The sequence below is a fragment of the Chelonoidis abingdonii genome, chromosome 1, assembly GCF_003597395.2.
Source record: "Chelonoidis abingdonii isolate Lonesome George chromosome 1, CheloAbing_2.0, whole genome shotgun sequence".
NCBI lineage: Eukaryota > Metazoa > Chordata > Testudines > Testudinidae > Chelonoidis > Chelonoidis abingdonii.
The window spans coordinates 334,516,086-334,533,217 of NC_133769.1; the positions used below are offsets into that span (position 1 = coordinate 334,516,086).

A 17,132-nucleotide genomic window follows, 5' to 3' on the forward strand; every position below is an offset into this window, starting at 1 on the left:
GTTTGTCAAGAGGGAGATGGTCTCTTTTGTACGTTCATCTAAAGACAGCTTTTAAAAGCGTCGACTTCTCATGGGGGGGAAAAACGGCGTTTGCTTTGTGTGCTTTAGAACCATTGGAAATGGCTGGAATTGTCCAGGCTTGACGGGGGGAACCTTGTCCCCCCTGTGGTTGTGATATGAATGCCCGAGTGGGAACTCGCCCGTCCCTGTCTTGCTCCTTTGTTGTAACAGTTTGCAATTCAACTACAATTCAGAAGCTGCAACACGGTGTAGGCTGAAGAATATGTTGTACCTTGAACAAGAGCAGACACAAACTAGGACCCGAATAAAGTGTTTTCAAAAAATGAGCAAGATTTTAAGTGTTTTACTTTCAGGGAAACCGTAAAATTCACCATATCTAGATAGACTTTAAACACTGCCTTAAAATGAATGCCAAATGGGTCGTCTTGGCAGCTCCTCAATGAGTTTTTTCTCTTCCCACTCTTAGGGACCATATTTAAAAATCTCAGGGCTCCCTCACTCTAAATATGTTACTTGATTCACTGCTTATATGTGCTGCATCTTTTGGCATATTTGGAATGTTATTCGTTTTCTTGATTTCAATTGATTCTAAATTTAAAAGCTTCATTATCTGTTTTGCTTTATATAATATGTATTCCTAAGCAAGTGGTTGTTTAAGTGGATGCTATTGTACTAGGAACAATACATGAGGATTCAGTTTTATAAATATGTTGAGTGGATTGTAAGCAATTTTATGTATTATTTGTAGGTACATTTAACAGCTTTTTAAAATCTTTTTTACGTGTAACTTTCAATACCTGGAAATATTTCTTAAAGTTGATAACCAAACCTAACATGTTACTTTGCCAGTTGTGCTGCTGCTTGCATAACAGATTAAATTGAAATACATTTTTCCAGATGGGCACTGCTGCAGATTTAAATAGTGAACAAAATTTTATCATACACTGGATGTCCAATGCTTCCTGTTCCAGAGGCATACTAAATCCTAGTTTCCATATTTTGAAAACCAATAGTATGTGTCATTTGGAACTGTAAACATTATAAGTCACCCAGTTAAAATGCTGCATGTTTCAAACAACAAGTTCTATAAGTGAAGACTCCATGCATGAAGAACAAATCTTGTAGTCTGGCAGCCCCTGTGGACTTCAGTTAAATACAACTGAAATAACTTTTCCAGTTGCAGCATTTCATTTGGTCAAGAAAAAACCCATGTTAACAGTTAAAGATGCTCCTGCTCTTTGGAAAGCCCCTAAAACTGACTCTGTATGTGATGAGGTAGATGATCAGAATGAAGCAGATTACAGTGATCCACTTCTACAAAAGCTTGAACAGGTAAAAAAAACATTTTTTTCCTTGACATGCGTTCATTAGGATTTCTTGTTATAGTCTAATTACATCTTCTGTTAACTGCAAGGTGACTGCAGCTACCTAAACATGGCAAGAGGTATTGCTTGCTTTCAGAACAATGCTAGTTTAAAGAGCGAATTCCAAATCACCAGCAGATCATTAATCTAGCGCTCTCTTCTTCATAATACTCAATACTGAGGGCCAAACCCTTGTCCCACTCTGAAAGTGAATTGTTTTAAGTGAAAGTGTATTTATTTGTTCAGCTATTTTAGAATGTTCCATCATCTGTCCCACTGAAGTTGAGAGAAAATGATGCAGTTTTTAAAACCTATAATACTAAATGTTATGCTTAAGTGTGATTGGAAATATGAAAGCTAAAGAGACACAGTGAAGGTTTTCAGTTTTGTTATCCATTTCTTCTATAGCAAAATATTCTGTTAGTCCTTAGAGAACTTATATACCAATATATTTGGCTTTAAAATCTCTCTCCGTCTGAATAGTTTTGCATCTGGCAAGGAAGAAGCCAAACCAATACCCTGGTCCTGAACTGACACACTCTGCTGCTGTGTGGGCATAGGGCTGCACTCATGTAGATGCCATGGCAGGATCAGGGACCTTAGGATTGAGTCATACAGCTGCATACATCACCTACATGTGATCACATACTGGGTGCACAGCTTTGTTTGGACATGCACTAACAGCTTATTTTTTTTAAGTTTGTCGAAGTTAGATGAGGGAAAAGATTATAAAACTAGACGTGGATAATCCAGATAAAATTTGTGAACAGAAAATGAATCTTTTGAGTCTGGAGTAGACTTCACTTCTTTATGTACAATACTTCTTCACTAAAGATGAATGAGGAATAAAGGAATGTGCAGCTTTTGGAAGCTATTTGAATTGCTATTTGATTATAACTTTTGTTTAATTTGGGTTAGGTAGATCAAGTATTGGAGTCAGATTATTATGAAAACAAAGCCCTCTTTGATAACAATGAAAATAAAATGAGAGACTCCAGATCAAAATGTCACAACTCACCTCAAAACTGTTTTGTTTTTTTTTTCAAAAGTATTGTACATATTAATAAGTAAATGAATAGATCACCAATATGGAATAATGGTGAGGTGCAAAGACTATATGTAATTTTGATGTTGATACTTAAAGAGGAATTGTTGATGGTTTAAAGAGCACCTTATGCCTCTTTAAAAGCATTGATATTCTATTTAGGGCATGGCTACACTTGCAGTTGTAGAGCACTGGGAGTTAAGGCAGCCTTCGGAGACTGCAGAAGGGAAAACGCTGCCAATTGTTTATGCTCTCAGCTGGAAGCGCACTGACATGGCCACATTAGAAGCTCTTGCAATGCCAAAAAGAGCAGTGCGTTTTGATAGCTATCCCAGCATGCAAGTGGCTGCAATGTGTTTTTCAAATGTGGGGGTGTGGGGTGGAGTGTGATAGGGAGTGTGTTGTGTGTATGTGGAGGGGGAGAGAGTGGGTTTTTGTGGGGCTGAGAGCGTGTCAGCATGCTGTCTTGTAAATTCAGACAGCAGCAGACCTTTTCTACCCCACTCGCTTCTCTCTCTCTCAAAGCAAGCAGCATTCCTTTGTCCCGGAGCAGATAAGCAGCCAGCTGTCAGAAATGGAGCTTTGAAAGGACATATCCGGATTCCTATAGCATTCCTACAGCGAGTTCAGAATAATGACGAGTGGCCACTTGACTTAAGGGGATTATGGGACCTTTTTGGAGGTCAGTCAGAGCACAGTAATGCAACACCTCATTCACAGTGGTGCTGCGGTGCTCCAGCGGGGGCACAGCAAACATTGTTCCACTCACCAAGGTGGAGTACCAGCAGCGCTGTAGCCGTGGAGTCAGAGCACTCTACGTACCTTGCCAGTGTGGACGGGTAGGGAGCTAGTGGACCCGGGGCTCCTTTATTGTGCTGTAACTTGCAAGTGTACCCAAGCCCTTAGAAACCATTCTGACTGCACCTGTGCGTGAGTTGTGATATGTTTTGGAGGTGGTTACTTTCCTGTTTGTTTAATGAAGACACTAGCATGAGAATAGAACACTTTGTGAGGAGGTACAATTTAGTGGTAAGAATACAAGAGTTGGAGTCAGGACCCGGAATTTGTTCTCAACTTGACCACTAACTCTGTGTGTGTGATTTGTCACCTCTGTTTATGTTTGAGTAGTATTTTACAAGTAATGTTTGTTTTCAATGGGATTGCCTGTGGAATAAGGCACTATTATGTAAGGGTGGCAGTTAGGGGCCCATGGTTAAGTCACTTAGTACCTCTGTACTTTAATCAGTATAAAACTTCCTTGCCTCACTGGGGCATTATGGCTCTAAGTGTTCTTTAGCGCTTCTTGTTTTTCATTTGCTCTGTCGCATCAAAGCCTTTTCCTCGGTAACTAACTGAGATGTCACATGTTATATTAGGACTGCAAATAAGAAATGAGCAACAGGATGAATTCCTATGATAAGGATTTTATTTTCATTAGATATTTCAATTCTTAATAAAAAGATACTAGTACAAATGTAAATATTAGTCAAATCTTGATATTTTTCAAAAAAAGTCACAAAGTCTTCAAGGTGGGGTTTTCTATATAATTTACAAGTTGGTTAAATTACAAGGGGGGAGGGATAGTTTGAGCATTGGCCTGCTAAACCCAGAGTTGTGAGTTCAGTCCTTGTGGGGGCCATTTAGGGAACTGGGGTAAAAATTTGTCTGGGGATTGGTCCTGCTTTGAGCAGGGGGTTTGTCTAGATGGCCTCCTGAGGTCCCTTCCAACCTTAATAGTCTATGATTCTATGGTCCATTTAAAGGCTAGTGGAACTATTAAAGATTTGGTCACTGGAAGAAATACTTTCAGTATAATTTGTTTAAAAATGTACTATTAATGAGTGTAGGGCCTAGTTTTAACATAGCTTGTTTACATCCTGTTCAAATGCCACTTGTTATAATAAAGCATCTTCAGGCAAGAAATATAAAAAGCATTTTATGCTAGTTATTCTCAGATTCTAAGAAAACTGTTGACTTCAAACACACTTGATTTTTATGCTTGATAAAGCTAAAAGAAATACAACAGCAGAAACAAGAACAGCTGAAGAAGCAACAGATGGAACAACTTCAAAGGCTTATGGAAGAGCAAAAGAAACTACTTATCCTGGTATCTGGCCATCAAGGATTCCCTGGTAAGTGGAGAAGTAAAGCATACAGTATAGCTTAAGGAAATGGAACACTTTAATTTTAATATTCTATTTAAAATGTTGAGTACTGTTTCACACAATATCACAAAAATACAGGATTAGTCCCAGGTAAACACTGCATTATTTAAAATATTTTAAAAACTACTAATCAACATTCATATTATGGTAGCATCCAAACACCTCAACTAGGACTGGGTTCTTGTTGTGTTTGGTGCTGTACAAACACGTAGCATGATAGGGCTCTTGCCTTGGAGAACTTAGTCTCAATAGAAAAGACAGAAAAATAGTGATAGGTTGACAACATAATTTTTAAATGACTGTAAGTATCCATTGGAACAACTATCAAGAGTTGTGGTGGATTCTCCAATGCTGGAAATTTTTAATTCAAGATTAGATGTTCTAAAAGATACTCTAGTTAAAACAGGAATTAATTGAGGGAAGTCTCATGGCTTTGTGTTACTCAGGTCAGACTAAATAACAATAGTCTCTTTTGACTTTGTAATCTGTGAATTGCCTCTGAATGTTGTTCCTGGTTTTTAAAGTACAAGCTGAAAACTGGTTTCACATAAGAAAAAAAGACACATATCCATCATTTAATAGGAGAAAGCACTTGGTGTCCAAAACAAAAGATGGAAAAGTCTGTTGGAGGTGAAGACAGAGATGCTGATCATTTATGTTCAAGAAATATAGATTTGTCTGAAAGTCCCAATGGAAGAAAATGCTTACAAGCAGCTAACATAGAGGAAAGGTAAATATAAGCTTATAAGTAATAGGGTTATCCAATCTTTTTTGACCAAGTTCTAAGACCTGATTGAAAATGGTTGGAGTTTCTAGATACAACTCAATACACCTATTAAATTTTAAACCAAGTGGGCCCCCATTGTGATAGGCATTATACAGAGATATGGCAAAAGAAGTCCCTGCCCCTAAATTATGGTGTGGCATAACAGGTGGATGAAATAAATGTGTAGGGGATAAGGTAATGTTAAACCAAAATCTTTTTTTGGCATAGCTTTACTATGTGCACAACTATAGTTGTGATTACTGCTACTGGATTGACTCATTACAACTTTCTCTGGGATAGCCATTATCAGATGGCCTTTTTCTGTAAGCATCATGGCAGAGGTGAGTCTGAAGGAGAGATGTGGAAGAGGATAAGGTGATGGCTTTATACATTTTGATAGGGAGTCTCTCTCTTGTGTGCGGGGGCAGGGAAGGGGGTGTGAAATGAACTAATGAGTGGTAAAGACTGGCATTACTGATGAAGTGAAACCAAAATGAACATAAGGTTAAATAGAACAGGGCTAAATTGTGCATGTCCTTGAAAGCGTGGACAGGAAGTCTGTGTTTGAAGTGAAAGAGGAGGGGTGATGTAGTCAGAGTGACAGGCTAGGAAGATGACCTTAACAATAGCAGTTGGCCTATGTCAGTTGACTGTAGCTTGCAGGGCTATAAAATTGCAGTGTAGATATCTGGGCTCAGGTTGTCACCCGGGATCTGGGACCCCTCCCCACCCTTGCACATCTGCACTGCAATTTTATAGCCCTGCGGCCTGAGCCCCATGAACTTGAGTCAGCTGACACGGGCCAGCCATGGGTGTTTATAGCAGAGTAGGCATTTGGAACTTGACCAGGGCCTGGATAAGAGTTTGGCATAGTGGAAGGATAAGATCTTTGACATCAAGTGTAAGAAGCAGCAGCAAGATTTAGATGTGCTGTGACCAGGGCCCTAGTGTGGAGCCAGCTGTGGTCACTCAGTTAGGGTGAACTGCAAAAAATGGGGCAGACAATCCCCATAAATTGGTGGATATTGGAATACCTAGATTTACCAAGCCAGCATAAAACAGCTTCTTTATTACCTCACTGGTTACTCAGAAGTCCAAACAACACAATTCCCTTAAAGTGATCCAGCCTCAGGCCTCCATCCAGGTATCCATGTCAAATATGATGAAAACTTCTGTAAATCTTATTTCATTATATAAAAGAAAAGGTTCTACCAATCCCAAAGGATCGGACACATTCCCTCTCAGGTTAATGAATGTTTCAGATCTTACCCAAATACATGCTACAGCCAATTCTTATTAACTAAATTAAAATTTATTAAAGAACAAGAGAGAGTATGGTTAAAATATCAATATACATACATGATTTCAATTCACTGAGGTTCAGATTCACAGAAGAGATGGTGAGCTTTGTAGTTGCAAAGAGTTCCTTTAGAATTCAGTTTGTAGGTCACAGTCCAATCTCCAAATCTCATATTCAGTGCGTACCAGAATAACTGGGACCTCAGTCTTGCAACTCAAACTTCCCCTGATGAAGTCTAAGCAGATCTGAGATGACCGAATCAGGACCCAAGGATCTTTTATACAATTTCATGTCTTTTGATAAATTGGAATTCCTCAGGGAACAAAAGGTCATTAGGATGACTTTGAAGAAGGTCTGTCACGGGCACTTAGCTATATGAATTAACATAAGGGTTTGCTTGTTCCTCCACCAGTCACAGTACATTTCAAAGAGAGATGAATACTGAGATATCCTATGTTTACAATTAATTTACACAATAGGATATTCTTTTGACCTCTGAATTATCAGAGTACAGCATAGACAGGGACTGTTGATTACATTGTCCACCCTACTCATACGTATGTAAATACAAAAAACCACAAATTATCTCCCCACATGTCTTCTATGGGTTATTTATTTTGCAGGATGTTTAACCCTTTCTAGCCATGCGTCACACGTGCCTTTCTTGGTTACTTAAAACAAACGTGATAAAGTACAGTAGAACCTCAAAGATATGAACACCAGAGTTACGGACTGATTGGTCAACCGAACATCATGTGAAACCAGAAGAAACTAATTAAGAAGCAGCAGAGACAAAAAAAAAAAAAGAAAAAAAGCAAATACTGTACTGTACTGTGCATTGCATCTTAAAGGTAGGGCCATCTGGGCCCTGTCCCCACCCCTAACCCATATGCAGGACACCAACCTACTGCTAGGAAGTGAAGAGCTGAGATTTGCAGGCAAAGCTGTGAACCTCCGCTGCCAGCCCAAGGCAGCTGGCAGAAGCCACACGCGGGGTCTGCACTGCTTTCTTATAAGTCCTGGGTCATGTTTTCACCCTCTCCCCCGCCGAGGGTGAGGAAGCTGTTTTCACCACGTCCCACCGGCTGAGAGGGGTATGCTCTGTTTTCATCACCACCACCCCGCACATCTCCCTCCAATCCCATCGAATGGGGACAGGCTTGCCCGGTAAAGTAGCTGCCTCTAGAACTGGCCCAGAGTGTGAACTGCTGGAGCTGCATTTTATTCAGAGTTAAGAACCTCCATTCTCAGGTGCTTAACTCTGAGGTTCTACTGTAATATCATGTGTGCTTGTCTTTGAGAATCAGTGGTAATCTAGCATATTATTTAAATTAAATAGCCTAGCTTTGTCCTGGATATGTAAATGACTAAAGAACTTTTAATTCCTACCTGCTTTATATAATTTTCATATGTTTATATAAATTACATTTTTAATTGCATTGTCAAACAAGTTTAACTTAACATTGCAGTTTGTAACTTTAAAAAAATTATACTAGGCCTATTAAAGCTGGGATTCAGGAGAGGAAACAGACATTTGAAGAATTCCTTGAAGAACAGATACGCTTAGAAGACCAGCGCCTGAAGCAAAAGAGGAGCAACAGGTTAATTATAAAACACTACAGTTATTTATATACTTTCCCAAAATAGCAGAACTTACAAACATGTGAGAACACAGGTCCCTGCTCTGAAGAGCTTACAACTTTATGTATACAGTATTCAAGTTCTTAAAAACAATATTCTGTTTTTAAGATTCTGATACTTGCCGTTAAAACAATAGTGGGGACACAGGTCCTGGTGTAATTTACATATTAGTAAGCCTTACTTAGATAAGTTCTGTAAATATAGTAACGGATAGGATGGTTTAGTTTTGTTTTTGATTTTTTTTTAAGAGATGAAAAGTCCAACCTTTCAGAACCTACTGATCAAAACCGACGCCTTTCTGAAACGGGCGGAGATAAGGCTTAACTACCAGGTTGCACCTAATGCCTAAAGTCTAAAGTAACTAAGTATAAAGAAGCAAACTGATGACCTCAGCAATTACTCTGAAGGAAAGAAATGTTGTTAAAGTGGAGAGACACAATACAGCGGAAAACTGCACCTTTAAGCAAGGAATCAGGTTTCTGAGAATTTTGTTGTGCTCTCTAAAAAATGTACCGAGCAGCTAAAACAAATGTTTCTGTCTCCTGTTCTAGAAGGCCATATAAGTAGCGTCAAATGATCTGATGGAGAAAAAAGAGATATCGCCAACCATAACAGTGAGACGCGCAGAAGCTGAGAAGAATCTTGTGGCAGTCAGCAGATTCTTGCAGATCAAAATCAACTGCAAATTTGAAAATAAAGAGAAACATAAATGGATTGGCTAGGCAACTGACAATTTTTCAGATATGCAGAAAAGCCTCAGCTGTCCACCATAATGATACCGAAAAAAAACCTTGTTTCTCTTGTCCAAATGTTTTCACAAGTCACCGCCATGTAAAAAGATCCAGACTGTCTTTTGAACTTTTCATTGCAGCAATACAGTTGGATAAACTGGCGAAAAAAAAAGAAAAGAAGAGAAGATAAGAATTTAGTGTTTTTGTTTTTCTAGAACAGCGCGCTGATGAAGTATCTTTCTCGAGTAATTCTCATTTTACAAAGTTCCTGGATCGAGATCAGCAATTTCAAAAGGCCGTAGAATGTCTTCTACCCTGTCAAAGCAATTGCAGGCAGCTGCAGAATACACTAGATAATTATAAATAACAAAAATAAAGAACGGCAAATTATCTTTGCAAGGAAATAAAAATGACAGGGCCATCGCTATATCTTACAAGTCCTTGGATTTTAGGGCATCTGTTAGACTAAGGGACCAATTCAATAAAACAGATAGTAAAATATTTCAGACTTCTTCCACTGCAGCATCTCCAACTTTAAAAAGCACTGAATGGAATGTAAATGAGGATAAGGATGTTGGAAGCAGTGTCAGTACTACAGAATCTGAGGAAGAACTTGAGACCACCTTAAAATGTGCAAATGAAGATGCTAAAAAGTTCATTTTGAGTATCAGAGAAGATAATCCAGCATTCTGTGATTGCACAGGACCTGTTAAAGACCTCAGCAAAGAAAGCAAAAGTAGGGATGTTGATCTTGACTTATCGGACAAAGATTATAGTAGCGATGAATCCAGTTTGCTACCAAATCAGATTAATAGCAAAGTGTCTGAATCTCAAAGAAGTATTTCATGTACAAATAGGGATAAGGTTGAGTTTGATGATGAAAGAACATGGACTGACCTTCAAGAAAATGAGATTCAGCATGAAGTACCCCAAAATGATACCATTAAAACACCTCCACAAACTGACTATTACAATAAAAGTGAAATGGCTGCCCCAGATAAAACAATAAAGAGGAAAGTTGCTTCAATAAAGAAGGGAGATGATTTGCCCAAACAGAGTGTGACAGATGGTGATGCAAGTACACCTCCCACATCAGACCTCATGATGAAACTCTTTCCTTCACTGAAACCTAAACAGAAACCAGACTGTCATGCAAAGCATGAGACCAAATCAAATGTGGGACAAGAAGAACCAGGAGGTAAGAGAATAATATATAAACCCACATACTTCACTGTAGACTGAGCAGTAGGTGTTCTTAAAACATGCAATCAAAATAATGGAGAGGAATGAAAAAATACTGGTGTTGCCTTGCAGTTTCTGTTAATTACCAGTCATGCAAATTTAGCGTGTGCTGTCAAAAACTTGTGCTGAACTGTTGCCATTTCAGCAACGAGCAATAGAGCCATGCAAATCTGCAGATATCCATGACTCATTTTTACGCCTTCGATTTAGATACAAATTTGGTATCTGTGTAGTACTCTTGCAATAGCATTAGAAAAAATGTTTGAGTCCAGTAACATGATTTCAAAAGTTTTAACTAGATGCTGAGATCACTTTATTTGTAGATTTTTATTAATTGAGGTTACTGAAAGGGATTAATGCCAAATATCAATATTTAGAGTCTGATTCTCCATTCATTTATGCTGCTGCAAATAATGTCAGTGAAATCTGAAATTATAGTGGTTTAAAAAGAAAAAAAAAGAATATCAGGGTTGGAAGGGACCTCAGGAGGTCATCTAGTCCAAGCCCCCTACTCAAAGCAGGACCAATCCCCAGACAGATTTTTTTGCCCCAGATCCCTAAATGGCCCCTTCAAGGTTTGAACTCACAACCCTGGGTTTAGCAGGCTGATGCTCAAACCACTGAGGTATCCCTCCCCCCAGTTGTCAAACTAGTGTAATTAAGAGGAGAATCAGGCCCTTAGAACTTTGTTCTAGAGTGGGCTGAAATGAGATTTCTAGTTTGCAAGAAGTTTTGCTACTTTAAAATTTTGGTTTTGTTCCTAATCAGAACAGAACCAATTTTTTCAAAATTTCTCGAACTGGAAACTGTGAATTTTTTGGGGAACACCAACCCTTGGTATTTCTGAAACAAAAGACACTCCCTGGGTCTGGAAGCTGCTGACTGAAATTTGACACTCTCCTCATTTTCATGACTGCTAATAACCTCAGAAGTCAGTCAGCTCTAGGGCTTCCGGGGTCTCCATCTCCCAGGGCTGGCCACTTGGGAATTGGGCAGTCAACTGGTCTGAGAGTCTGGAATCATTCGGGTCTCTAGCCCAGGTATGCCCATCCAGATGGGATTGCCTGGGAGCCATGGATCCTGGAAGCCCTAAGCCCAGGGATTCCAGGCTCCCAGATCTTTGAGCTTCTGGCTCCACAACAGGGAGGCTGGAAGCTCTGGTGTGATAGGGCTGCTCTTAGACTGTGGGAACCAGGGTTCCATCAGAACCCTACTAGTGACTTGACAAAAGTTTGTTGAATCTGACCTGATTTCACGAGACATTTTGGGTTCAACAAACTGGTGTTGTCTGACAAAACTCTGATTTGTTAGAAAATTTTCAACCAGCTCTACCCAGTTCATAATTAAGGCTATGTTTTAGTCATAGGTGTTTTTAGTAAAAGTCATAGACAGGTCATGGGCAGTAAACAAAAATTCATGGCCCGTGACCTGTCCATGACTCTTCTTAAAAATACCTGTGACTAAAACGGGGGGGCTGCCCAGTGGCCCCGGAGGTGTGTGGGGGAGGATAGCCTGAGAGCTGGAGGAGGGGGACAGGTGGTGGTGCATGGCTTGGGACCCCCACTGGAGGGGGAGACCCTTGCTGGTGCTGGGGAGGGGGGCAGGCAGCGGTACGCAGCCTGGAGCCCTTGCAGGTGCTGGGGGGTTGGCGGGGCTGGCAGGCTCCCTACGTGACTCCTCCCCTCCACCCCCTGGAGCAGCAGAGTTTGGGTAGTGGGAGGGGGCAGAGTGAGCACGGGATGGGGTGAAGTGGGCCCTGGGCGGCACTTATGTGGGGGGCTCCCTGGAAGTAGCGACATCCTCCTTGCTCAGCTGTAGGTGGAGGCATGGCCAGGCAGCTCTGTGTGCTGCCTTTGCCTGTAGGCATCGCCCCTGCAGCTCCCATTGGGCGCTTCATAACAATCTTCAGAGCACAATTCTTCTTCTTCTTACTAGAGAGTCAGTCTTTAGGACTGTCACTACATTTCCTTTGATAGTTTTTCATCATCCTTTACAGCAACCTAATTTTAATAATTGTTAGATTTGCTGGTCAGTAGGATTCTTTTGAAGTACACAAGCTGATTGTTCTAATGCAAAAATGTTAGGGAACATTGTTTGTTATTTTGGTTTTTTTTGTTTTTTGGAGACCTGGACTTTGTCAGTGGTTTAGTGGTAGCAAAATGCACTGCAGCCTGTATGTTAAAGAGCCCAGATCCTGGGTTGTTGGTTTCCTAGGCTATTGGGCCTGGAAGGATGGATTCAGTACTACATCTGTGTATGTAGATGATTTAGAAACAACTTTGTTACATTGTCAAATGTAATGCCACCTTCCCCCCCATTGTTGTCAATCTGTATCCACATCTGCCTTCTCTTAACTACCTGAATAAATGCAGCAGTTCTAACACACCCTTACTGGAAAAATACTAGATAGGTACTAAAATACAAAAAGCACATTGCTGATCATTTAATATCTGGCAAAATAATTTTATACCATAAACAGGATGTGGATTCAGAGTTGTCTTGTTATCCAGAATCTGCTTGCTTGCTCTTTTTAATTAAAGCCTGTAGTGTTATGGTTGAGAAGAAATTTTTTTAAAAAATGTCAGAGTGTAACCAATGCAGAGAGAACTGCCTTGTTAATTTTGGGAAGGGGTTTATTCAGATACCCACTGACAATGATTTCAACATCAATATTAACTCTTTCATTCCTCATGTAAGAAAGGAGATGAAAGATCATAGATCTCCACGAGAAACTTTGAGCACCATTTCACTTTGGTGCCCCAAGTGAAAAGTGGTTAGATGATACCACCATTTAAAAAAAACAAACCTTCCAATCAAGAAGAGCCTAACAGAGTCCAGGGGTGTTTTTGAGCCTTACTTACATCTACAAAGCTCACAGCAGCAAGACTCTCAGCTTGGATCAATAGACTTAAGCTTGCAGGGCTCATACTAGTACTTTTTTAAAATAGCAGTGTAGACAGCTCTTCGAAGTAGCAGCTCGGGCTCTGAAGCCAAGGGAGAAAGAGGTAGGCTTCAGGGCCTGAGCTGCTACTTCGAAGAGCTGTCTATATAGCTTTTTTTTTTTTTTTTTTTAATTAAGAGACCCAGAGAATACCAGAATCTGTCAACCTGGGCTGGGGGCTTGCTGCTCTTTGCTGGGTAGATGTACCTACAGAAGTTGAACTAAGCTCACCGAACCCAGGGAGTATGAACAATCATACTTTGAATATCTGCATAAAATACTTCGAAGTTGATCTTATTTTGCCGACATACATGGGCAGAGTTTATTTCGTGAGCATAGCTTTGAAGAGCCCGACCACCTCACCCCCTCCGTATGAACCCTGATCATAACTTCAGTAGGAATTACTCTATTTTGAAGACTAATTCAGATTTAAATTTGTATTTCTTGCATACCCTGTTGTGCCTGTACAACAAATATATTCAAAACTTGAGACGGTTGAACAAGCAGCACAGATTGCTTTGATAAGGACTGACTTATTTATCACCTACTGTATTATTTGGAGACTAGTTATGCCTCAGAGTAAGATCAACTGATGATCATTTATATCTGACAATTTAGTGTATACTTCAACACTCTGTATGAATGTCTCTTAACTTGGGTATGCCTGTTTCCTGATAGGAGACATTGTTCGATCCCGGGTACTAAGAGAGAAGCTTGTTGAATTGGAAACAGAAATTGAAAGATTCAGATCTGAAAATGCATCTTTAACAAAACTCCGTGAAGAACGAGAGAGCTCCTTAGAAAATCTCAGGTAATGTTTCAATGGGAGTATTTCAGTGTATTTTATTTGCTTAGTAAATACATCTCCTTAACTGTTTAGTTAGAGCAGGGGTGGGCAAACTTTTTGGCCTGAGGGCTGCATTGGGTTTCGGAAATTGTATGGAGGGCCGGTTAGGGAGGGGGTCATGGCCTGGCCCCCTCCGGGACTCCTGCCCCATCCAACCCCCCGCCGTTCCCTGATGACCGTTCCTGGAACCCCTGCCGCCCCATCCAACCCCTTCTCTCATTCCTGACTTCCCCCAAGATCCCTGCTCCCATTCAACCCCCCTGTTCCCTGCCCTCTGACTGCCCCGACCCTTATCCACCTCTCCCCACCCCCGAACTCCCCTGCCCTCTTTGAACTGGTGGCTGGCAGCACTATAGCTGCGTCGCCCAGCTGGAGCCAGCCACGCCGTCGCTACCGCGCAGCACAGAGCACCGGGCCAGGCCAGGCTCTGCAGCTGCGCTGCTCCAGAAGCTCACAGCCCCACTGCCCAGTGCATTGCGCCAGTGGCGGAGCAAGCTGAGGCTGTGAGGGGGGACGGGACAGCAGGGGAGGGGCTGTGGGGTAGCATCCCAGGCCAGGAGCCAGGCAAGAGGGTCCCGTGGGCCGTAATTTGCCCACCTCTGAGTTAGAGCTATTGATAGGCAAATGAGCAAATCGGCAGGTAAGCACACCAGTATTGGGTAGTAGTAAATATTACAGAGATATGTTTCAAGGGTGGCCAAACTTACTGATCCTCAGAGCTGCATATGATGATCTTCAGAAGTCTGAGTGCTGGGTGCACCTGCTCGGGGCTTCAGCCCTGCCGCAGGGTGGTGAGGTTTGGGGCTTCAGCTCCATGAGTGGCGCCTGCCAGTGTGTGGGGCTTCAGGAAGAAGGTGCTGAAGTCCTGAGCCCCGGCAGGTGCCTTCTGCAGGGCTACAGCCCCTAGACTCCCTTCCCACTGGGCAGACGCCCCAAGCTCCACCTGCTCCCAGTCTGGTAGGTGGAGAATGGAGGGGCTCCGCGAGCCACACTTTAACTGCAAAAGAGTCACCTGTGGCTGATGAGCCACAGTTTGGCCACCCCGATACATTTAGTATACAGGTAAGTAATTGACGACTCATAGAATATAATAGTATAGATTTAGGCAAAAAAAATGTTTGGTACTATAGGTAGTTAAATGTATAACATGCAATAAATAGCCTACACTGTATAATTAATCACTCAAGTTGCTACTCTAGAAAATGGATCAAAACATGATTTAAAAAAGCTATACCCAGCTTGTTCAGTATGAAAGCTCATATGGTTGGGAATTATTTTTGTATAGTTTAACTCATTTAAAACAATCTTTTTTTTAAAAAAAATAGAATAAGATTGATTTTTCAGAGCTTGGTGGTTTTACCTGGTGTCTTGCTAAAATGTGACTCTGATGCTGTCTTTTTGATCAGATGTTTGTTCCTGGAAAAACCTTCCTGGGCACATGTAGGTTGGAAAAGGGGTAGAGTTAGGGACGGAGGAAGGAGAGGGAATGCCTTATGTTGGATGACAGCAATCCCTTTTGCCAATTAAGGAACGTTACTTGCGGTCTCTGAAAAAAGGTCCTGTCCAATTGTCAGTCAAAGCAACAGTAAATATGGAGGGGATTCTTGTTAGTGGGAACTGCAAAGAGATGATTCTTAAGACTTCAGCAGTGTCAGTAAGAAGACCCTTCTGACTAAATATATATTGTGTGTAATTTATTTACAGTGGAAAGTCTTTCTGGGAACAGGAGAGACTATTCTGAATTACTGAGAAGTAAAATTCTAAATAAATACTCCAAACTTGAAGTTGTCCTATTCCAGAATAAGCTACTTTGTGTAATTTCAGGAAAGAAATAGCAGACTTTGAACAGCAGAAAACAAAAGAATTGGCTCAGATAGAAGAAGTTAAAAAAGAAGAAATGAGAAAACTCCAAAAAGACCGTAAAGTTTTTGAAAAATATTCCACAGCAGCTAGAGCGATGCCAGGTAAAAAGGAGCGTGATGAAATTCAGGTAAGAAAAATCTAAAGATTGTTCTGATCTTCACAGTGAAACTTCAGCTTTTCAAAGTTGTGCAATTTGGAATTTGTAGATTTTGTTAATTTGAAGGGTTTGATAAGAGAGAATATATATATATATTCTCAAACTAGATCAAGATACCTGGCATCCATGAGTAGTTCCCACACTGAAAATGACATGCGTCAGGTATCATTTTGCTTTAAAAAACAAAACACTACTGAAGAACTGTTGTCCTTCTGTCAGACTCCCATAACAAAAAAGGTTCAAAATGGCACTAACAAAGAACATGACATCAGACCAATAAACCTAAATCAAGTTACAAAATATTACTGTAATAAGTGTTGCAAACAAATTCATTCACTGTAGTGAACTGAATGCAAAAATTGAACCTATCAAGCATCATTCTGTCCATAATTGTTGCGTTCTAAGCAGAGTTTTATCTCATAATAGATGTTGATTATAATGTGTCTGATGCATAAACACGACTTCTCATTTCCATCATGTTTAATCCTATCCCTTTGAAAAAGATAAGACTTGTTAGTCACTACTAGGGGTGAATAATGTAGTTTATTGTAATCTTGGTATTTCATAGATATCTTTCCCTCTATCTTTTAGAATTTTGGATTTCCTTTTTAATATCTTACTATAGTTAGTGATTGAATCATCCATTATTATATGGTTAACTCAGTCTAAGGTGGCAATTATTTAATTCAAATTACTTAATTCCTGATCTCCTGTGAGCTTGTTTGGAGAGGAAAAGAGGAATAGAAAATGTGATTTTTTTTTTTTGATTTTTTTTTGTCTAGCCAGACGTCTCTGTATAATAATGATACCTAGTTATTATATAGCATTTTTCATCAGTAGATCTCGAAGTGCTTTACAAAGGTGGTATCAGTATCCTTAAATTTTACAGATGGGGTGTCATAAACAGATAAGAAAAGTTAATAGCACAGAAGTACTTTATATCTCTTTGACTATAAAGGGTTAACAAGTTCAGTAAGCCTGGCTGTCACCTGACCAGAGGACCAATCAGGAGACAGGATACTTTCAAATCTTGAGGGAGGGAAGTTTCT

The 17,132-nt window shown here is 40.4% G+C and overlaps 1 protein-coding gene across 1 annotated transcript in view; it reads left to right on the forward strand.

The window, feature by feature from the left end:
- Window positions 1-562: 562 nt before the first annotated feature.
- Window positions 563-17,132, forward strand: part of CPAP (centrosome assembly and centriole elongation protein) — a 25,728-nt gene continuing 9,158 nt past the window's right edge. The window contains 16 exon segments of the mRNA XM_032771787.2: window positions 563-1,033; window positions 1,036-1,097; window positions 1,099-1,353; window positions 4,439-4,562; window positions 5,178-5,325; window positions 8,158-8,262; window positions 8,561-8,639; window positions 8,642-8,675; window positions 8,678-8,735; window positions 8,737-8,773; window positions 8,775-8,865; window positions 8,897-9,057; window positions 9,059-9,317; window positions 9,320-10,231; window positions 13,895-14,027; window positions 15,888-16,053. Of these exon segments, the coding sequence (XP_032627678.1) occupies window positions 919-1,033; window positions 1,036-1,097; window positions 1,099-1,353; window positions 4,439-4,562; window positions 5,178-5,325; window positions 8,158-8,262; window positions 8,561-8,639; window positions 8,642-8,675; window positions 8,678-8,735; window positions 8,737-8,773; window positions 8,775-8,865; window positions 8,897-9,057; window positions 9,059-9,317; window positions 9,320-10,231; window positions 13,895-14,027; window positions 15,888-16,053 (2,739 nt within the window). The 5' untranslated portion in view covers window positions 563-918.